Raw genomic sequence first — 22,567 nt, forward strand, 5'->3', positions numbered from 1 at the left:
GGCGTAATATGACCCCACAACATTTAATGGACTATCTGAGGAGAAGAGACCAGGCAAGGGGAATTATAAAGACTGCAAAACAGAATGGTTAGCGCCAGTTTTGTTCTACTGTTGGGAGAGGGACAACATTAGGGGAGGTGTGGCACACGATTAAGCAAATGAATGCCGGTGGTAGGGTAAATTGGATTCCAGTGCTGGTGGAAGGTGGAAATTATGCAAATACAGGCCAAGGCAAGGCTGAATTACTGGGCTGCAAATTTGCAGAAATACATAGCGCAAATGATTTGGGGAAAAAATATACAAGTCGCCAAAGGGATATTTTGGTTGAGCATGGGGATGAGAAGAAGTCCCACAAATGAACCAATGGAGGCAGACGTTACCGTAATTGAAATTAACCAAGCAATTCAAAACTATGGCAACACTGCTCCTGGTCAGGACATGGTTAACTATGAAATGTTTCATCATTTACCTGAACAGGTGATTATGGTTTTATTGATATTTTATTATAAAGTATGGGCTGAAGGGAAAATAACTGCTGATGGGAAGAAGCAATAGTACTTTCTATAGCAAAACCGGATAAGGATCCTGTGGATCTAGGCAGTTACAGACCTATTGCCCTCACATCCATCCATCCATCCATTATCTACACCCACTTATCCTGAGCAGGGTCACGGGGGGAGCTGGAGCCTATCACAGCATGTGAGAGGCAGGAATACACCCTGGACAGGGCGCCAATCTATCGCAGGGCACACACCTTTCACTCACTCACTCATACCTATGGGCAATTTATGGTCTCTTACCTGCGTGTCTTTGGACTGTGTGGGGGGAAACCTGAGTACACGGAGGAAACCCAAGCGAACACAGGGAGAACATGCAAACTCCACACAGAAAGGCCCCAAGCCAAGATTCAAAGCCACAACCTTCTTGCTGTGAGGTGATAGTGCTACCCACTGCACCACCGTGTCGCCCCCCTCACATCCAATGTGTGCAAAAATATGGAGAAAATTATTGTAGAGAGACTACAATATTACTTCGAAAGTAGGCAAATTTTTAATTCCAGCCAAAGTGGGTTTCATGAGGGAAGATCTACAGATCTGCAGAGTGGCAGGAACAGTTGAATAATGGCAAAGATTGTAGATGGCTATACAGACTGCAGAACTCCATTAGGGCAAAGGAGGTTAAGGGGAAAATAGGAAAGAGGAGGTGCTGATTGGATAGGGTAAGGTTGGGGAATACTGATTTAAATTCTTCTTTGCGGCTGATGGGGAGACACGTAGTTGGGTTGTGCGAAATGTGTATGGTACCAGAGACTGTTGAGCATGTCATACTGGTGTGTGGCAAGTTTGTCAATGAAAGAGCAATGTTATTTAACAGGATAGTGGAAGGCGGTCGGTGATATTAAAGACATTTCGGATGAGGGGGAAAGTTCGAGTCGGAATTCCAGGGCTGCAGTGCAATATCTTTCAGAAACGGGACTGAGCTATGACTGAGATCTGACTACTGGTCTGATCTGCTCTACACTCCAGCACAATAGGTGGCGGTAATGCACCTTCCATGCATTTACAAGCCGACAATGAACACCATCGAAGAAGCAAAAGAAGAACCCGTTCATATGAGTTCCCCGTTTCTAATCGGACGCTGTTGTTAACGGAAACGAACGGAACTGTGTCTCATTCTCTTCGGTGCGAAATCTGCTGTTTAGCGAGCCAACTGATCATATGTTATTACCTAAACAAACTGAAGTATTAGGTGTATATTTATGTTTATATTTAGCTACCTTAGTTTAAAAGAACAGTGGATGTAAGCTTAAACCGAGGTAAATACAAACATTATCTAGAAAGATTTTAGCTAGCCTAATGTTAGTCAGCTATCCTAAGGGTTGTTCGCTAGGCTAGCTAAATTATATTAAACGGACAGTTTGCTACGGAAGTCCTAGTACTTGATAACAGACACGAATGGGCAAATAATAATAATTACATTGAAATGATGTTAGCTGAATAACTACATCGTGGCTCAAACTGAATGTCGCTTCTGTTAACGTTGTACTAGGTATTTAAATCCAGCACAAATGATTCACAGGGTTTTTTTTTATTAAAAAAAGTTAATTGAACAAGGCTAGAAAGACGTAAACAAAATAACTGATTTGCTAGTTATCTTTGCCGCTAAATGTTTCGCAATAAACACTAACGTTAATGACTAGTCTATAGAGATTCTTTAACACACCTTAGCTAGCCTCATATTATTAGCTGGGGTCCAATCTGCCTTACTCTAGTCGCATAAAATAAGCATTTTTATGCACTAGTTTGGGTTATCTCAAAGTATGGTAGGTATGACTAATTTCCGTTTTAATATTTTAATGCTTACCTAAGTAACGTAGTGGCATTTGCCAACCCGTTGAAAAATGATCTGTTGCGATGCTGCACCGTCGAGACAATCTGGTTGTCATACATTTGACAAAGACCGAGTAGATTTATTTTCTTAACTTTACCTCATCAATTGCCTAATAGTCATAAGGTTTGTGTAACATTTAGAATGTTTTCCAGTTGTATTAGATTGCAAGTTTGTGCCTTTAAGTAATGGGACGTGCGCTGTAGTTGCTGGGGGAGTTGTACTGTTAGTACTACTATTTAACTTTACTAGTGTGTAGACTAACGTTTACTTCCGTGACTGGGATTCTTGGACCACTGAAGTGGACCCAAGTCCTCTACTTAATGTCGAACGATTAATCGACGCTAGATACGGTAGCTGCGCCGGTCTCTCAGCAAGTATAACGGATTTGCAGCCCTTGTGTTTTATCTTCATTGGTCAATTTACGCGAATGTTAATAAGGCTAATGCCCTATGCATGCTTTCTTTCCCAGACGCAAAGGAGTCATTTTGTTTTATCGTGCTGTTCTCGGTGGGGTTACTGCTGGGTGTTAGACCACGTGTTCCCAGGGTGAACGGTTTCCAACTGTCTCAACAATGACATCGCTGGTAAGGTGTGAATGAATAAGTGATCAATATGTACTGTTCCACACAGAATATGATGCATTTTTGCAAAATAAAACGTCACGTGATTATCACGTATCTCGTGCCATCATCAATTAGGCCCATGTTGTTTTTGTTGCAGGGAAACGGTGGATCCTCCTCGACAGAATACATTGTCAGAGTGCCCAAGTGAGTTTCTTGACTTTGAGTTGAAGAAGTCCCCCCCCCCCCCCCCCCCACTCCATACACATTGCGGCACTATGTTCTCTCACCTGACCACAAAACTGACCTGTTCATGAGAAACCCAACCTTTCCACCCACCCCCTCCCTCCCCCCCCCTCCCCACCCCAGACAATACAATCAACAATCCCTGTAGGTCATATTTGGCCAATATAATCAGACAGACAATTCCCCAGCCCTACTGTCTGTTAACCCTACAGTCATATCGGAGAACTGACGCTCCACGCCTGCGTTAAGCATTGATCCATCTGTGGCGTCCCACACTGCCTTTGTGTCTGTCCAACAGAAACACAAGCAAGAAGTACAGCATCATGGCTTTTAACGCTGGGGACAAGGTCAACTGCTCCACATGGACACAGGTACTTGAGATCCTCGCTGTTGAGATGAAGGAGGATGTGGCCTCCTTGTGAACGCTCCACGCCTCTCCTCTCTCGCCCCCTCTGGCAGCTCATTCTCTCTCTCTCTCTCTCTCCCCCGACCTTTGCACTCCCCGCAGGCGAAGATGGAGCGCGACATGAGCAACAGGCGCATGTTTGGGGGGGAGGAGGATGCGGCGGAGGGGGCCGCCGGCAGCGAGTTCGGGAAGAAGCAGAGGGAGGAGGCCCGCCGGAAGAAGTTCGGCATCGTCACGCGGGAGTTCCGCATGGAGGACCAGCCCTGGATCCTGAAGGTCAACGGGAAGGCAGGGAGACGGTACACCTCGGGCTCTCTGTGGCTCCGCCCTTTTCTCTTTGTGGCTGTTTTTCATGTGAGGAGTGGGAAAACATCCACCCACGCAGAAGAGTGTTTGCTTGTGCCGCTCATTGTGTGGATACTGCAAAGAGGGCTTTGTTGCGCTACCTGTAGCTGTAATGTCTTCCCCAGCTTGTTTAAAAATAATACTAATAAAGTCGTGTCACGTGACCATGTTAATTGTCGTGTAAGGGACACTCTGGTGGCATGGGCAGTACAGCGTCAGTTAGGTGCAGAACCAACCATCCCAGCGTAGGTTTGCGTAGCTCCGGTTTATGTGTTGTGCCTAGGACAGGCAAAATGGCGCTCTCCTCTAACCATGTTACATTGCTCTAACCATGTTACATTGCATAGTTGCGTTCGCAGCAAAGCATGTGTGGCAGGGGGGAGATGAGGGCTTGCACTGGAGGATGCTAGTACTTGTCTTCACCCTCCAGGGCTGTTGTAATGCCAAAGATGAGAAGGAGTCCTAGGGATTGGGAATAGGCATCGACAAAGAATTGGGGAGAATATTTGGGCTGTAAGTGTAGGTGGGTGTGGTTTCCCGCCCTATTTGTCCAGCAAGGTTCAGGGTGAATCTCCTTGGTGTGTTTCAGGTTCAAAGGGCAGAAGAAAGGAGGGGTGACGGAGAACGCCTCCTACTACATCTTCACCCAGTGTCCGGACGGAGCCTTCGAGGCCTTCCCGGTCCACGGCTGGTACAACTTCACCCCTCAGGCCAAACACCGGACGCTCACTGCAGAGGAAGCGGAGGAGGAGTGGGGCAGGTGAGGAGGAGGCGCGGGAGTGAGGCTCTAGGCGGAGGTGCAGACCGGACCAGAGGAGGTGCCCAGAAAGTGGCAGAGGGTTGAATTGGAGGGGAGTCACGAAATGAAATATGCCAGGGTGGACCGCTACACTGTTCTGTGATGGCACCCGAATAAGCAACGCCAAGCTCAATGTCCATGCTCAAGAGAGCCAATCAGAACTGCACTCTATGGTGTCCTTGCTGTGTGTGGGGGTGGGGGTGGGGGTGGCTGAGACACTGAGCTGGGGGAACGAGACGAGGAAGAGGGGGACCCCAGAAACATTACATTACCCTACATTCATTTAGCAGACTGTAATTCAGAGCAAGTGACAATGTAAGAGAACATAACTGCATTCACCTGACTAACATGAGTTAAGAACATTCCCTGGCCAGCATGGACATGTGTAACCACCAAAGCACTAATGCTGATTAACTCTGTGACCTAGGAGTGAAAATAAAAAAACCCAGATTGCTTTAATGACAAGCCGTAGGAAGAAAAACCCATAAAAAAATACCTTGACTTGTACAAACAGTATGTCCTTATACAAGCAGTATGAGTATTGGGAGGACTTTAGTTTATGTTGTCGCTGACGTGCAGGAGACGCCACGTTTCTCTTTTTATCTCTCTCTCTTTCTCTCCCTCTGTCACAGGAGGAATAAAGTGGTCAACCACTTCAGCATCATGCTGCAGCGGCGGCTGCGAGAACAGGAGCGGGGGGACGACGACGACGAGGAGACGGAGAAGGCCGGGAAGAAGAAGAAGAAGAAGAAGCCCGGCAGGGGAGGGGACCTGCGCATACACGACCTGGAAGATGACCTGGAGCTGAGCAGCGATGACAGCGACAGCAGCGAGGGGGAAGGTGGGCGAGCACAGACCCCCGCCTGCCTGTGCCCCAAGCTTTCACTTTTCATTTGGCTATTTATTTCTCTTACGCTTTTTCCCCCTTTCCCCATCTCATCCCCAATTTGTTATGGCCAGTATACTGTATATATATTATGTACTGTGTATGTGTATGCAAGTGCAACGAGGTAGGAGGTTTGATGTGGGGATGGATTGTGGTTGATTAGGGCTGGATTGATTGATTGATTGATTGAAACAAAGAGTGAAATAAAAAAGAAAAGAGCCATCTTCTAACTCATTCATTCTGTCCCGCTGACCCCATCTCCATGCCCTCCTGGCCCTGTCCCCCTCAGATGGAGAGAGTAAGCCGAAAGCTAAGAAGCCGGTGAAGAAGAAGGGAAAGGGCAAGAAGAAGAGGAAGGGAGGCAGTGACAGCGAAGCCCTGGAGGACAGCGATGACGGGGACTTTGAGGGTCTGGAGGTGGACTACATGTCTGACGAGAGCAGGTAGCGCAACGGAAGAGAAGCTGGCACAGAGCTGCCGGTAGTCTGATGCACCGTTAGATGAGGTGTCCTCAGTGTATTATATCTTGTAGTTTTTGATAATGTGTAATGCTGATAAACGAGCTATGTGGAGGAGAATTCATAATTTGTTGTTTCATAGTGATGAGAGAGGTTTCAGGTTAGAGCTGGGGTGTCAGACTCCTGGAGGGAGGGCTGCAGTTTCTGATGCTTTTCAGTGTATTTCGGCAGGTGAGTGAAGGGTTAAAGTACCCGATTGGCTGAAGAGTCCACACACCTTGTTTCTAAGGCATGTGTTGGCTGCTGACTGACAGGAAACTGCATGCACCTGGATAGTGCGGCCTTCCTGGGCTCCACACCCTCGTTTAATTGATCCACGGAGCATTAGGAATAACCTGGCTAATTAATAGTTTAATGAGTTCAGTGAAAACTGGGCGTCAAAAAAATAAAGACAAACCTTGTAGCGCGTATTTCTGTGCAGTCCTATCCTGCTCGTTCCATTTCAGTATTGTGCATGAGTATGCAAATTCTCAAGTGCTTCCTGTCACCCTGATGCCGTGTTGGTTTCACACTTTTTACAGTTCAGAAGATGACGATCAAGAGAAGGTCAAACCCAATAAAGGAGAGGATGTTCCCAAAGGTGAGAGACATTTCAACTCTTCATTACTCCATTACTCTCTTATTAATAATAATAATAATAATAGTAGTAATAATAATAATACATTTAAGGATTTAAATGTTCTGTGTATGGTTTGGTAATAAACACCATTGGATTGGGCTGAGAGGGAATCGTGAAGGCTCTCGTGTCTGTAAGCAGACGTGCGCGGTGCTGCGTAGCCGCTAGCACGCGTGCCTCACGCTGAGGGCGAACGGGCAACGGCACGGTGCGCTGACCCAGGGCTCGTCTGCCCCACCCAGGGATCGACGAGGCCTCGGAGAGCGAGGAAGAGAGCGAGGAAGAAAAGCAGAATCCCGAGGAGGCGAAGGAAGAGGAGGAGGAGGACGGGAAAAAGACTCCCGTACAGCAGGAGAAGAAGAAGAGGAGAGGTACGGACCACGCCCGCGTGCGGAGTCAGTCTGCTTAGCTGCCATTTTAATCGTCGACTTTTAAAAAAAAGAAATAATAAAAGTGCGTTGAATTGGAATATGTCAGCCCCTGATTGGCTGCTGTGAAGGGGGTGTGTTTTCACTGACCCGCTCCGTGTTTCAGACAGCAGCGAGGAGTCGGACAGCTCGGAGGACAGCGACATCGAGCGAGAGGCTAGCTCTGCGCTCTTCATGGTGGTGAGTAACTGGGCCTGTCCAATGGCAGCGTGCGTTCGCTCGCGTCATGCCGCTACGCTGGCCCGTCTGCTCAGGTTAACGCCCCACCCGCCCTCTCCCCCGCACAGAAAAAACGCACCCCGCCAAAGCGAGGAGGCGGCAGGGGGTCGGGGGGTAGCTCCAGGACGGGCAGCCGTCCCGGGACCCCCTCCATCGACAGCGCCTCCACCTCCAGCACGCTCCGAGCTGCAGCCAGCAAACTGGAGCAAGGTATGTCTGCCGTCCCGACGGGTGCCCTGTCCGTCTCCCCGCCTTCTACCCCCGTCCCCATTTCCCAAAACGCGCCCCTGAAGACATTCCCCTAAAAACACTTAGCCCGCCGCGCCCAGATGTGCCGTTTCATGTGCCGCCATCTTAACTGTTACTCCAGGCAAGCGGCAGGCCGTGGCTGCCACCGCGGACACGCCCGCGTCCAAGAGGCTGAAGATGGAGCCCAGTGCACAGACCCCCTCAGGAAAGAGCACCCCACAGCCCACTTCTGGAAAATCCACTCCCAGCTCTAGGTACTCTCTCTCTCTCTCTCTCTCTCTCTGTCTGTCTCTCTCCTCCCTTTCTATCTGTCTCTCTCTTCCTTCTATCCTTCTCTCTCTGCTCTTTTTTTTTCTTCTCTGCCCAGCCCTGCATCCCACTCTTCCCTCTTCACCTCCTCTTCTCCATGCTTTCATAATACGAATGTAAAATTTTCTCATGCCACTGAAGCCCGTTGAATTGAACTGAACTGAGCTGAATCGACTTGAATTACGATTTTCACGACGGAGTCTTGGTTTGAAGTTGATACCTCCGCCTACCTCTCTTGCACTTCCTCTTCATTCTGCTCTCCTCCTTGTCATTCTTTTTGCTTCTTTGCCTGCTTTCCGCTTCACATTCCCTTTCTCTTCATCCCTTTGACTCCCCGACTCCGATTTTGCATTTCCCCTACGCAGTGACGTGCAGCTGACGGAAGACGCGGTGCGGCGGTACCTGATTAGGAAGCCCATGACCACCAAGGACCTGCTGAAGAAGTTCCAGACCAAGAGGACGGGCCTGAGCAGCGAGCAGACGGTCAACGTGCTGGCCCAGATCCTCAAGCGGCTCAACCCCGAGAGGAAGAGCATCAACGAGAAGATGCACTTTTACCTCACCGAGTGAGGGGAGGCGGGGGGGGGGGCAGAAGACAAAGGAGGCCGTGAGATCATGAACTTGAAAAGAACTGAAAGTTAAAGGAATAGCAGGAAGTGGGGGTGTGAGGGGACTAGACGGGACCGAGGGGGATTGTGGGATTGTTGGTAAAATAATCAGTGGTCCTAGGTGGTGAAGGCCTATGGTGTAATTTACCAAGACTTTGTCTCTGCATAAAAACACTGGTCTAATTTAGGGGGACTGGCCTTCTTTTTAGTCGATGTACAGTATGATGCGGTATTGTAGTGCATCTTACTTTCTGGCTGTAGAACACCAGCTGTGATGGAGAGTATTCCTCTTTTGTGCTTATTTGTAATAAAACATTCCCTCAATACGGTCGTTCACATTGTATAAATGAGTTGATCAGTACCCAGAATCTCATACCCCATTACATCTGAGCTCTCTGAGCTTCCTCTCTTGCCGTAGTTGTATCGAGGTTGGTTTACTCAAATGTATTTTTTTATGCTATCCTGGGAAATCCCCATTGATAACAACATCTTTTGTTCCCGGTGGACCTGATCAGTCAAGGGAAGGGGGAAACTGGGTCAAGGTGTCGATCCACCCCTAGATTTTACTGCAGGCAAAGCTACTGGACAGGAACTACAGCAGCGGCGGGCGGTTCTGGTTCTGGAGAGCCACTGGGTGTACACGTTTTTGTTTCCACCAGTTACCCTGGCTAAATCAGTTGATTGGCTGCATGCAGCAACACTGGTTCAATCGTAGATTAGATGACAGTAAAATGTTTCATATCTACTGACACAGGAACAGCCTTTGGCTTTTGTTCATTCACTTGCCAAGAAATGTAGCTAAAATGCCGGATGGCATAAATGTTAGGGGTAATTGAGTAATTAAGGCTGGACATTCACACGAGAACCAGAAAAGCGAACGGCCCTGGTTGCCCATCTCTGGTCTACATCAAAGCACTGGGGCAGTGGAGAGGAGCTGACACAAACTCTAACTCTTAACTCCACCGGTAGTAACACAGTGGGATGGAAGAGTTGCGGTCATATTGCCCAAAGAAAAAACGTGTCACTAGAGTGGTTAACACACTGAACAGGTGGAATTAAAGTGCTGTAGTAGGTGAGAGGGCCTGGTAATGTTCAGTATATGTAACCTACTACTTTTCAAAATGCTACTGTGCTGGATGTGGATACATTTCAGACAAAATATGCACACAGCATGGCAGTGGGGTGCTTCGCTGAGAATTCAAACATTTTATCGCACATCCAAATGTGAAGTTAAAAGTGAATCTTGCTTTGCAAGATATAAATACCTCACAGTACATTTACATAACACTGCTCAGGTGAGTATATGTGCAGGAGACATAAAAGCTAATTTCCATCTTTGTAAGTAGTAGCTGAGTGTAATGTCTCTTCAGTCTTTAACAATGTTTCGGCAGTCAACAAAACAGACAGGTGGACTTGCCTTTTTCTCAGGAGTTGTGTACATGTCATTTATTATGGAATCCTTTGCAGGATGTAGGTAATCACTTTCTTCAGTCTTGGATTTAGCAGGATCTCAATTCTCATGCGTCTTGTGCATATCGCTACGTGCAGGTTTGTGAAAGGGATAGAGACTGTGGAAAAGACGCTGATGGTATTGGACAGCTGCTCTCCTCTCTGAGTTCCCCCAGTTTATAATCTACCTGCCCCGTTGTCACGTCCCACAGGACCACTTTCTTGTCAGAAATAATTGGAGCACGGGATGATTGTTGCCATAGGAACTGCATACACACCCTGTGAGTTTGGTCTGCCGCAGAACGGAGAAGGTTGGAGCATGTGTGCACTCAATGTTCAGCCAGAACACAGGCAAATGTGCACAGCTGAAATTACGGTCTGGATGGTTGCAGGGTCTACGGGTTTTTGCCAGTGTAGGTCTTGGAAACAAGGTACCTGGGCTCTTTAGCCAATCAATAACTTAAGTGTTAAAATGCCAAAAACCAGCAGGGGCTCCAGCCCTACCAGACCGGAGTCATACGTCCTTGGTATAAGTAAATATGTAGAGTCAATATGTAGAGACCTTTGTGTGCAAATGCAGATGGGTGTTCATTCCACACAAAGGTTGCTAGTAAAACCTAATACCTGCCTGCAGGAAGCAGAGGCTTAAAAATGTCTTAGCAATGGAAATGAATCCAACCTGCCGTCTGTAAGATATTTTAAACCAAATAAAGATCGCAGATGCATTTAAAATTCATTTTATTAAATAATGGGATTCTCTGAAACAAACACACAAAAAAAAAAACAGCATACAAAGGGGACCCCCCCCCAGTACTGTGTTTTGGAAGTTTTGGCTTAGTGTGTTTTTGTTTTGGTCCTTCTTTTGTTAACTTTTAGTTTGTCTTTCCATCCTACTCAGCTCTTTGCCTCTGCAGTTGTGACGCCATGCTTCCAGAACCCCTGGGCCAATGTTGCTTCCATGGTAACCAGAGTTGTCCGTAAGTAAACTCCCATCCAAAATATAGACTCTGGATGGGGGTGGAAGGTAAAGAGAGACGCCAATGAAAACAAAATAAGTAACTGTTCTGTATTAAAGAGCACGGCCATTTTAAAGACTAACTTTTAAAGTTTCCTTGATGTGGAATTGTCTAATTGACTGTGTCCTTTTTACACAGTCAAGCTGGCTCTTTTATCCGTATAATCCTCCAGATTATACGGATATAAGAGGACTGCCTTGGCTGGTTGTTAGCTGCTGTGTATGGCCAGCTCTCCCAAGCCTTTTTCATTTGTTCAATTGGCTGCGCACCTGCAGGTAACAACCTTGTGTAGCTTTATTTACGTAGCGCAACAATTATCTCTCAGGCTCCAGGCTATAGCACAAATCTCATGTGCTTCCGATGTGCTGAGCAAGAAGCTCAAAGACCAGTGGAAATGACTGAGCTCATTGTGTATATGGCTTGAGAATGGATTGCTTTGGGGCAATCTGTCCACTTCTGTGTATATTAAGTTTTTTTTTTATTTGTTTGTTTGTTTGTTTTGGTCAGGTCAGAGGTCAATTTGTTCTTCAACTACCAAAAACTGGATATGACAATATATATTGTTATTAAAGGCTAAGCATTCATATTAATTTATTGTTCTCTGGAATACATATCTGAACTTTGGCTTTCATTTATCTCAACTGTATATGTTTTTACCAACACTAGAGGGAGACATGCCACTATTGTATGCCCTGGGCTTTCAGGCGCCATATGGGTTTGCACTAATTAACTGAGTAAATCTGCTGCTGTTGCACTGGAGAGTCAGGAGACTTCACTTTCTAGCCGAGATCCTGGGAACCGTTCAACTGCTCTCCCAGACACACAGGCATGCACCGTTTCAGCCTTGTTCCTAAAGGCAGAAAAGAGAGAAATGTAAAAATTTCAGTGGAACAGAACAACATCATGTGAGTGCAAGGTGGATTATTTTGTGCATAAGAAAACATTTTATTTAAGTTTTTTTTTTTCCTACCACGTTTGGAATGTCCAATAATATTCTCAAGCCCGGTTCATATCCACACCTCCCTGCATTGGCAGAGAAGGCTCCTCAGATCCGCATGCTAACAGCCTACTATGCAAGTGCAATCACTGCATTAGACACATGCACTTCCTGCGCAGTTAAGCTGGGCAGACTGCAGGCACTGGAGCAACCAGGGTAGCTGCTCTTGCAATATGAGATTTCTACGCAATGTACTCCAACCTTCTCTCCTTGCGGCATTCTGTGGCCTTTCACGAGCCCTGTGGGGCTGCCGGTCGTTTTTGCTGCTGGCACCATACGGATTTCATGGGCTGCTATAGCCTGCCCGTGGTGTGGCATAACCCCTCCCCTTAAGACGAGTCAATGTTCCTATTCGTTCATTTTTTGTAATTGGCTGGAAAGACAATTCTTCCATCCAATGTGTTCTACACTGAATGCCAGCGTACTTGCGTGACAACAGCCCTATTTTCTGCATTCATTTCACTTCAGGCTTATCTTAATTACATCCCTCTCAACCCTAATTGATTAGTGTTGCAATTAAGGCAAGATAAGATGGTACAAGATCAGCTGTTGTGGCCTGAAACTACCCAGAATTGTCCATGCCTGACCTCTGGAGCAGAATCTGATCCCCTCCTCCATCCCCGTCCACAGGCAGTGTCTGGTTGCTCTGGTATGACATTATGCCGAGTCAGACATTGACATTGACAAGAATGTCCCAGATCAGTCAACAAACTTATCTCTCTCTCTCTCTCTCACACACACACACACACACACACACACACACGTGCACACACACACCCGTTTGTATGGCTGTGTAGTATTTTGTACTTTGGGTGTATACAATTATCTATCATCATATTTGAATAACCCACTAATTTATTATAAAATACTGTGTTTTTAATTCCATCTTCTTATGTTGCCTTTATATGCCTATGTACTTTTTACACTGTTTTTTTTAATGTCACCACCTCCAGAGGCCATTCAGAATGTGCAATGGTGAGTTTGTTATGCTGTGTACTTATGTTTATGCACTAACGTTGCATATACATATATATATATATATATATATATATATATATATATATATATATGCACATATTGCACTTATTTATTATTAATTAAATTATATTTCTCATTTCTTATATTGCTTTCTTATATTTCTCATGTTTAAATCGCCTTGTGCATGCATCTTACTAGAAACATGTTTTCGGGCAATTGGTGTCTTGCAGGACAGAAAGGTTTAAACAGAGCGCACGGACTGAATGGCACTCCGTGAGAGCACCCCTCGTGCGGACAGAAAACGCGTGCGTTCGGTTAGTCACTCAAACTGTGACATAGCGCAATTTCCCCCACGGAGTCCACCACACCTGCGCGCATCCAGGATACAGCACACAGCTGCAAACATTATGAGCGAAAGAAAAGATTGTCGAAAGGTGAAGCAGAGAAAACGAACACATTCAGTCACTGGATATAACTTGGTATTTGTGGATGATTATTTTTCTTTGTCTCTTTCCACAAGGATAGTTAGAGCGCAATGTATTTTGAGTTAAATCGATGGATTTTCTTTAATCAAAGCGGGGCACTGACATCGCCAAGTCCTGCAGCCTAAATTCAGCCGTTACAACTCTTTGGCACGAGCGCCAGGTTCACTCCGGAATTACCGCCACAGTGAAGAGCTCGTTTTAACCATTTGAAACTAGTCACTTCGGTTGTCAGGTAATGAAAACTATGGAAATTTAAATTTGATATATTAAATGTTTATAAAATGTATTTGTAACGTTTTGGTATCGTTAAAATACAATGAGCTATTGTCCAAATTAAGTTGTTATACTGAAAAAGAGCACCGAACGTCATTTTACACTCGGGTATTTCTCTACAGTGGCGCGTATTCCAAACAACATTTGTTTGATGGTCTGTAATCCCGTGAGCGGTCGTCTGCTCGATAGATTGTGGGTAAATTATATGTTATTTAAGTTTAGTAAAGTTATCAATGTGGGTACTCATGAGAATTATCTTGGTGCCTACATGGTTAATGGTTGAGTGTTGTATGCTGAATTCATAGTTTAATAAACGCAGTAGTAATTTCAGTGCTTGTGCAACGTTAGTACTGTGTCGATGCATGGCTGATTAGTATAGACGCAGTGGGGTCGTCAGAAACAATCTGCGCACACATGTGTTTGGCCGCGTGTGTATGTGCCTCACCTGCTGTTAGCCATTGCTTCTGAGCTATGAATCATTGCGACCGTCTTAACAGTGACTCAGAGTCAGTCTTTCAGAGTAATTAGTTGATTGCATCTTAATGGAGATTGCCTGTGCAATGAGGTCACTGTGTTTCGCTAGTTTGTCAGCTGCCCTGACATGACCCTGCTCTGACAGTGCATCGGGTCAGTTTGAGCTTTCAGTGCAGATATGCTTTTCTCTGTACTTTCAAAAGACTGTTTTAGCTCCCCCTGTAACCCTGTCCCCACAAACTGCAAGTGACCCATGAAGGGCATGGCTGATTTTACTTCCTCTCGAGGGGCATGGTGTCGCGTCCCCACCCCCACACCTAACCTCCTCGGCACAGACTAAATCCCGACAGTAGCTCTCTCACTCTTCTGCTGTGCATTAGTTCTGTTATTCTCTTTAGGCCGTTTTGACACAGGAAGAGTCATGAATTGAATCAGCCCTCTTTATGTACTGTAATCCAGGAGTGTGTATTTGCAAATGTACCCAAAACTTTGACTGCGATTGCATTTGGAGCTTTTTCTGATGAAGCTAACATAAAATACTGCAGTTGTTGTTTTCTTTAGTGAAGCTAATGAAGCTTCTTTTTTTTCTAATATTTTGTTATTTTTTAAACCCATTTTTTCCCTTCAGCCTCTGCTTTCATCCTACTAACTCACTTTCCACCCTCTCCCTCCTCCCCCCCCCCCCGATTCCAGCCAACTCTATGCTGATATCTCGCTATCCAGATAACTCAGTGAACGTGGAGAGGACGCTGCCCCTGTGGACAGGTCACAGCTCGCAGTCTCAGTACCGTTCCCTCACCGGGCTGGGCGTCACCCGCCATCCTCCCAGCTACTACCATGCGGTGTACGACGTCCGGGTGGAGAGACGCCACGATGCCCCCTTCCCCTCGGGCGGGGGCGGGGGCGGGGCTGGGGCCAGCCCCCCGGAGACGGGAGCGATGGGCGGGACGTTGTACTCGGAAGTGACCGGCGGCGCCCTGGCGGCCCCCCTGTGCAGGCGGCGCGGGGGGCTGTTGGACCACCGCGACATGATCAAGGCCCACGAGTGGCACAAGCTTCACAGCACCCCGAAGGCTCGGCGCAAAGAGTGGGAGTGAGTACTGAGCGCCCCCCCCCATTCCCCCCGCCCCCTCGTTACCCCCCGGCCCCCCGTTACGCCCCCCCCCTTTATTCACTCTTCCGTGAACATTTATATGGTTGCATAGTGGCAGAATATACTCTGAGTCACTCCATTGCGCTCATCATTCTTCCAGTGAAATTTCACAGGTGTTCCTTGCATGCAGTGGGCCACACTAGTTGGGGGGGGGGGGGGGGGGGGGGCTGCAGTGCATTTTGGGATGAGGGAGTGCGGGTATCTCTGGTGGCATCAGCTCCCTTCCGTACTCCGTGTTCTTGAGTCGAACCTTTGTGCCCTCTCCTCCCCAATAAGCATATTAATGAGAAACTGACCGCAAGAGAAACAAACTCATTTCAGATGCTGTACTTTCTCCTAATTACCCGATGTGTCACTCTCATTTGGTTTGTGATTACTCGTTCTAGCTGGGCTGTGTGCTTGTGCTGTGGAGGGGCAGAGAGAACGGCAGACAGGCGTTTCTGAGAAGTTCCTGCACAGTGTTTCCCTTGGGGTGCTATGTGGCACAATGTCCTGCTCTCATGAAGGGGGTGTCAATGCGTACAGGCTGAGCTGCATGATCCTCCAGTAATGGAGCGCAGCAGGCCTCTCTGAATGGCCACTGTCCACCTCTGAGAGAGAGAGAGAGAGAGAGAGAGAGAGAGAGAGAGAGAGAGAAAGAGAGAGACACATGAAGTACACAAAGGGCCACACAGACACATTCTTGATCATAGCAGCACTGCAGGGAGCAGCAGGCAGGCCAGCACCTAAATGTCATCTCACTGAAGAGAGAGAGAGATGGAGAATCAGGGAGCTGGGGGGGGGAAAGGGATGAAGAAGAGAAAGGGCATGTGAGGCAGACTGCAGGCAAGGAATTGAAAGAGAGGGAAGTGGAGTGTGGCAAACCAGCCATCCCCACACCACATGGAGGTATGAACTTCAAACCAATACTCTGGTGTGAAAAATGGTACGAGTTATTTCAGTTCAATTCAGTGGGCTTCACTGTCATGACAGAATTTTGCATTTGTGTTGGCAAACGTGGCAGATAGAACACGGAACATAACAAAATCAGTTAAATAAATGGCTTAACCTCATTTGCATTCACAGGAGCAAGCAAACATTTGCGTGTGACAATTTTCATTGCAGGACTTTGCACTGAGAACAAAATGCAAATGATATAGAAAGCAAAAGTAAGAACAGCATATTTATATGTATATTTAGCTTGAGCAATGCAAATGTTATTCTAACAAGCAGTGAGACCACTTAAGCCGAAGTAAATTGAATGTGAAGTGAGTGATTGGCAATCTGTTGTCTGTCGCTGATCTGTCAATCATTTGGCAGTATTTACAGAGATGTATTTCACTTCAGTGCATCTATTAAAATGTAAATATGAAGCTGTCGGTGAGGTCTGAAGCTTGGGAGAGGGAGAACTGGGCTAGTGGATGAGTTGCAAATACAGGTTTTTCTAAATCAGTCCTGGAGCCCCCCTATGCATGCTGGTTTTCATTCGAACTATGGGGTAGTCCCTGAATTGTAACAAGATTTTAATTGTTCCTAATTTATATACGTAAATTCTCTGGTAGAGTAAGCCTACAGGTACAGGGAAATTCAGTTGACAAGATATGCAGCCCACATTTTATGAGCATTTCAGTTGAAAATGTTTGCAGCTACGTGTGTAATTTGTAGATTCCTGACTCATAATGCAGGCCAGGTATTGAAATGTGGAGGTACTCGTAATATTTCAAGAGCTGAGTTTTTTAGTTTTCACCGTTCAGGCTGTCGAAGGGAATTTTGTTATTGTACATCCCTGGAATTTATAAATAAGGATCCAGCAGGAAAAGAGAGTAGAGCAGGGCTGCCTAACCCTGTTCCTGGAGATCTATCGTCCTGTATTTTTTCACTCAAACCCTAACGAAGTACACCTCATTGAGCAGCTAGAGAACTCACTGAGCTGCTAATTAGTTGAATCAGGTTTGCCAAATTAGTGCTGAAATGAAAACCTATAGGACAGTAGATCTCCAGCGTTGGACAGCCCTGCATTAGTGGCAGATGAGTACTGGCATATTAGTTTAATGGAGGCAATGAAATGAAGAGGAAGGGTGTACAGAAGTACATTGGAATGGAGAGAGTAAGAAGGAGAGATAAATAAGGAGACTTTACTTTGAAGTTCTTCATATATCTGAATATGTGTTATCTGAAATGGCATTGCGAAATATAGCTGGGGTGTCAGACTCCTGTCCTGGAGGGTTGCAGTGTCTACTGTTTTTCAGTTCGCTTCAGCACCTGTGATTCAAGTCATTGATTGGCTAAATAATCCATGCACCTTGTTCTCAAGCCTTTATTTGGCTGCCAATCGAAAAGGAAACCACGAATACCTGCAGCCCTCCAGGACCTGAGTTTGACACCCCTGAAATAAATAGTTCGCTGTGTGATGCAGGCAGGGCTGTTCCTGTTTTTCGGCAGCTGCCTGCTGTTCATCTCCCCCCTCACCCTGGGAGGTCTTCAGGATGTTGGACAGGTTCCCTGTCTTACAGATACACACACCTGAACCCAGGTGCACCTCATAGGCTTCATCAGGACAGCCAGCACGCCCTTTGGGGGTGGCTTTTTGTGATTTCACAGCTTTGATCTGCTTGTGCTTCACCACCACCGCTTATCTATGTAGAGCAGGGATAGACAAATCTGGCCCTCGTGGCCAGAAGTATTGCTTCTTTTGTACCCGATAGCTAACTGATGGATTAATGCCACTGATTGGCCAGAGATTTATCTTATCTGGTGGCCCTAGGTGTAAATCAGTCCAGATTAGGGGGGCTGGTAGATAGCTCATTCAGTTAAGGCACCCTGGTGTGGTGGATGGGGGAGCCTCATAGCCTCGGATCAAATCTGGTCTGTGTTGATGCCAACTGTGGGCAATGCACAATTGGTGATTGCTTTAGGTGCCAATAGCCTTTCATTGACCTTATTTTTAAACATTTCTTTTAATGTCTGGGTCTAAGCTTTGTTTATTCTCCTAAATAGGCTAAATAAAGGTGTTACCCTTTTCACAGACTTGCCAGAGTCCTCCTAATTCAAACATTGATGATGGTTGAGGGGAGTGTCCCCCGTGCCCCCCCCCCCCCCCCCCCCAGTAAACACACAAGCCGGCAACCTTGTGACTGGCGTCAGCAGTAACCGTCACCTGCTTGGTGCATTGTAGGTTTGTGTACTTGGCCAAATACTGCCCCGGAGTGGTCTTGAGCCTGAGCCTGGATAAAGTGCACATTAAGCACTCTGCGGTTTTAATGATTCAGGAATTGGGACACACTTACGCTGAGTACGAGGAAGAAGAGGGCAGCGGACCAGAAGGCCGAGGGGAGGCACTGCTGGGGTGGAGGAGGCCGCGGACAGGAAGGGACGGTGAGATGAGATGGAGTTTGGGAGGGGAGAACGCGACGCAGCGTATGTGGGGAGAGCGATGATGAAAGAGGCAGGCAGGATTAGTTTGGGCTTGAAAGCTGGCTGAAATCAGATGGATTAAGGCCTGGTGTGCCTCTTCTCTCCCCGCCTGTTCTTCCCTCTTCTGCTGTCCAAGCTGTTTGAAAGGAAATTAATGTCCATCTGAACAGTAATCTTAAATAGTATTGATTTCTTTATCTGTTTTAAAAATAATAGTGGTGCATTCTTGATGGCCAGTGTATTTATTTAGACAAATATCTGAGAATATAATTGGGTAAAAAAAAAAATATGATTAACGAGCCCTTTCCTTTAATATCCCTGATTAATTAATTTGTCTGAACATAGTTCGAGCCATGCTATAGGGCAGTGCTACTCAACTCCATGTCCTGCAGGCCACAGTGTCTGCAGGTATCTGCTCCGACCATACACTGCACCGTCTGATTCCACTAATTACTTTACCTCTTTGGTTCAGGATGTAAGCTCATTAGTGAAATCAGGTGTTGTAGTGCTGCATGGGTAGAGCAAATACCTGCTGACACTGCAGCCTACTTCAGTCCTGGATTTCAGTAGCTCTGCTATAGGCGATGATACTCAAATCCTGCCTCTTTATTCTTACCCAGGTAATTAACTGAATGATTAGTGCCACTGATTGACCAGACTGTCACCTGTCACCTGACTCCCAGGTAAAGGGAGGGTGGAAAACCAGCAATTCCTGGCCCTTGAGGACCTGTGATTTGATTTACAGGGCTATAGGGGTTCTTAAAAACAGCCTGATAATCAGCTTATCCCTCACCTGATGACACTGTCTCTTTTTGTCCATTTTAGTGCCATAATAAATGCCAGATATGATAGACTGTAGCCTGGAAAGGATCTAAAAGTGAGAGACTGGGAAGGAGTTTGACATTGTGGACCACAGTGATTGATGCAGCCACTGCCGTTTCAGTGAGGAAGCTTACGTTTGTGTGCTTTTCTCATAGCCGTCACACTCTTGGTTTCAGTGGAGCATCGCGGAAATGATCAGCTTTCCTTGGCCTTCTCTCCGGTTTTGGGAGCCAATGGCATCCAGCTAAGCCATGAGTGTACACTGCCCTCTGGTGGAGATGATGGCAACTGCAACATAAGCAATTTGCCTTCTGGACAGGCAGCGCGGGAGGGTGAACTGCCTCTGATGTCGATACTGCCGTGTGAGCTGGCCCTGACGGATGCGAAGTGAAGAGGGTTTTAAAGAAGTCCCGCCTTCTCTGTTCTGTTTTCAGTATTGAACAGGCCAGCAGTGTAGTTTTTACTAGCACTGTTGTTTTCCATGGCATGGCATTCCTTATTCACTGCATGCAGTCTCATAAAAAAACATTTAATTAACTATAGAGGTATGAATACTGTAATGAGTCCATGTCCATACAGGTATCAGGGCAGGCCTGATGTTCCATTCATTAAAGTCCTGTACTGGTTGATTTTTTTGTGCCTGACCCTGCCTCATTCGGGTTGGATGCAATGTCTGCATGGTTTCTCCTTTGAGATTCAGTCTTGGAAATGAATAATGTGGGTTCGGGCTAGTACGGGTCCAAAAAACTTCTACCCATGCAGGACCTGGTGCTGGCCTTCTCTAGAATCCGTGGTTCTCGTACTTGGTCCTGTGGGATCCAGGGGGCCAGGATTTCTCTCCTAGCGGAAGTAACGATTTTTGGGCTCGTCAGCACAAATAATGACATCATAAACCTGGAACCTCAAAGGACTGCTGTAATGTTTGAAGAAGAAGCTCCCTAAAAATCCTGAAGCTCTGACGGAGGTTTGTCGTATGGAAAGTTAGAAAATGTAATCCACACTACATATTATAGCACGTTATTTAGAGAATATATGGAATAATTTTATACATCAAAATGTGTAGCAAATTGTTGTGATTTTGTGTTCTAACCTCGATGCTGTACTCTAACTAATTCTACAGCGCAGCTACTACAAGGACTACATCTTTTGTATCAGAACCACTGTGTTAGGGGGACTAATGTCTTTGTTTTCAACATATTCTGTATGCTAGGATTCCCAGTTTCACTTAAACTGCTAATTGTCTTTGTGTCACAGGCTGTGATCACTGACTAAAGCTTGCTGCACACCTGTCGGCAATTGCAATTAACATTGGATAAACGCAGATGCGTGAGAACAGGATGAGGCTCTTCTAAGAAATTGAATTGCCACCAAAGATCTAAGTGAGCGCACTTTTTTGTCTTTCTGTCCAAATCTTTGCGAGTCCTGTGCTCCCACTTTGTAGGTCTCAGCTGCGCATTTGTATGGCAGAAGTGAGACGCCTTTTAAATGTTTTATTTCCTAGTCATGTCAGCGCATACTCCCTGTAGATTGTTTCCAAAAGTTCAATGCCCTCCGAAAACACAACGTGAAAATAAAACCAGGGAGTAGGTGAAGAGTAACAGGTAATGAGGAGTGAGTAAAGGGAGCAAAGAGAGGGTGGACAAACAAGTAGAACAAGAGCAGTAACGGAAAGAAGAGAACAGAGAAAACGGGAGGAGGAGGGGATGAGGGGGGGTGGCAGTAATTGCAGTGGTGGAGCAGCTGTAATTAATGCTGCTGCAGCAGTGTGTGTGTGTGTGTGTGTGTGTGTGTGTGTGTGCACTGACCTAGTTTGCAATTAGCAGAATGTGCCAGGCTGTGGTTATGTGTGTTTAGAACAGATGGTCAGTCATGACCAGTGTCCGGTCTACAGACAGCCGGGCCAGGGGGTGCACAGCATTGCGTCTCGCCAGCCCAAACCCCCCCCCCCCCCCCACCCCCCCAAGCCAGTGTACTGTTGCTGCACCCTGTTGAACCCCAGTCCACCAGTACCTCTCCTCCCCTGGCTGTCTGCTGATATTTCCTTGAATAATACTGTGGTTCATTCATCTTTAATAAAGTAATCCAGCTTTAAAATGGCTGACAGAATTGTGCGCATGTGAAGGGTCGAGAGCAAGGCCTGATGGGCTGGGTGTAGTAGCATCATAGCAGCAGGAGTTTCAGTTAATGAACTTCAAGGGCTGTGCAACTGTATGTGACTGACTATGATGCATGTGTGCACATTATGGGAAAGCGCAGGTATGTGTACGTGAGCGCGTGTGGGAGTTTGCAGTAGGACAGGACCTTTTGTGAGCACGCAGAATGAGGACGGAGACTATTCTTAGCAGCATCTGATCGGGCCGGAGACAGCAGCCTCGCTCTTTCGGCTCCGTCCTCTGCTCGTTAGCAGAGGCTCTGACAGAACTGGGTGACAGGCTGCCTCCCCTGGGCCCTGTTCTCTTATCCAGAGAGAACCACTGCAGTCGCAGTGCCTCCTAAAGACACCAGGTGGCACTGCAGGGCAGGTGTACACCCCGCTGTGAAGTCCGCCCCTTCCTCAGCGTCCTGCTGTAACTGTCTCTCTGTTGACTGCACTCCACCCAACCCCCACCCCCCAGATTCCGTTTGCTGTTTACCATTTCAGTTATTTATGAATTCTGTTGTTCTTGAAAGCCAAGAATGAAGAATAGGGGGGTGCAGAGGCAGCAATGTCTCTGTGAGGGGAGGGGGGGGAGGGGGGTATGTTCATCTCGCACTGTAATTTAATACACCCATGTGTCAATGTGTGGAAAAAGGCATTAAAGCGCGTTTTACTATGGGCAACAAATTACAGTTTTATTTTCTGTTTACTGCTGACTTTTCCCCACTAATCTCATCTTCTGAATATCACGGGTCAACTTCAGGAATGAAAAATAGCTGTGCACAAGGCGTATATTTTATGCATTTCCAT

At 46.6% G+C, this 22,567-nt stretch overlaps 2 protein-coding genes and 1 long non-coding RNA gene across 6 annotated transcripts; 2 read left to right on the forward strand and 1 right to left on the reverse strand.

The window, feature by feature from the left end:
• The first annotated feature begins 1,602 nt into the window (after positions 1–1,602).
• gtf2f1 (general transcription factor IIF, polypeptide 1) lies at positions 1,603–8,911 on the forward strand. 2 transcript variants are annotated; one of them, XM_035399378.1, is made up of 14 exons: positions 1,603–1,682; positions 2,861–2,975; positions 3,112–3,158; positions 3,496–3,568; positions 3,706–3,902; positions 4,538–4,708; positions 5,380–5,588; positions 5,923–6,076; positions 6,673–6,731; positions 7,010–7,138; positions 7,302–7,375; positions 7,483–7,624; positions 7,785–7,917; positions 8,338–8,911. In XM_035399378.1, exons 2-14 carry the CDS (start codon positions 2,964–2,966, stop codon positions 8,540–8,542), a joined length of 1,605 nt encoding a protein of 534 aa, XP_035255269.1. In that variant the 5' UTR covers positions 1,603–1,682; positions 2,861–2,963; the 3' UTR covers positions 8,543–8,911. The 2 variants fall into 2 exon arrangements, with proteins under 2 accessions (XP_035255269.1, XP_035255268.1); XM_035399377.1 differs by having other exon boundaries at positions 1,615–1,815; positions 2,856–2,975.
• A 2,035-nt stretch (positions 8,912–10,946) lies between these two features.
• Positions 10,947–12,289, reverse strand: LOC118216565. Its single transcript, XR_004763032.1, has 3 exons — positions 12,016–12,289; positions 11,777–11,895; positions 10,947–11,036 (listed from the first exon to the last, which is right to left on the reverse strand). It is a non-coding gene; the product is annotated as an uncharacterized LOC118216565 (long non-coding RNA).
• Positions 12,290–12,851: 562 nt separating this feature from the next.
• LOC118216563 lies at positions 12,852–20,978 on the forward strand. Of its 3 annotated transcripts, none has more exons than XM_035397864.1 (4): positions 12,852–13,017; positions 14,946–15,345; positions 18,654–18,759; positions 19,776–20,978. In XM_035397864.1, exons 1-4 carry the CDS (start codon positions 13,008–13,010, stop codon positions 19,866–19,868), a joined length of 609 nt encoding a protein of 202 aa, XP_035253755.1. In that variant the 5' UTR covers positions 12,852–13,007; the 3' UTR covers positions 19,869–20,978. The 3 variants fall into 3 exon arrangements, with proteins under 3 accessions (XP_035253755.1, XP_035253757.1, XP_035253756.1); XM_035397866.1 differs by lacking the exon at positions 12,852–13,017 and adding an exon at positions 13,269–13,737 and having other exon boundaries at positions 14,881–15,345; XM_035397865.1 differs by lacking the exon at positions 12,852–13,017 and adding an exon at positions 13,269–13,737.
• Positions 20,979–22,567: the final 1,589 nt, after the last annotated feature.

The sequence above is a fragment of the Anguilla anguilla genome, chromosome 17, assembly GCF_013347855.1.
Source record: "Anguilla anguilla isolate fAngAng1 chromosome 17, fAngAng1.pri, whole genome shotgun sequence".
NCBI lineage: Eukaryota > Metazoa > Chordata > Actinopteri > Anguilliformes > Anguillidae > Anguilla > Anguilla anguilla.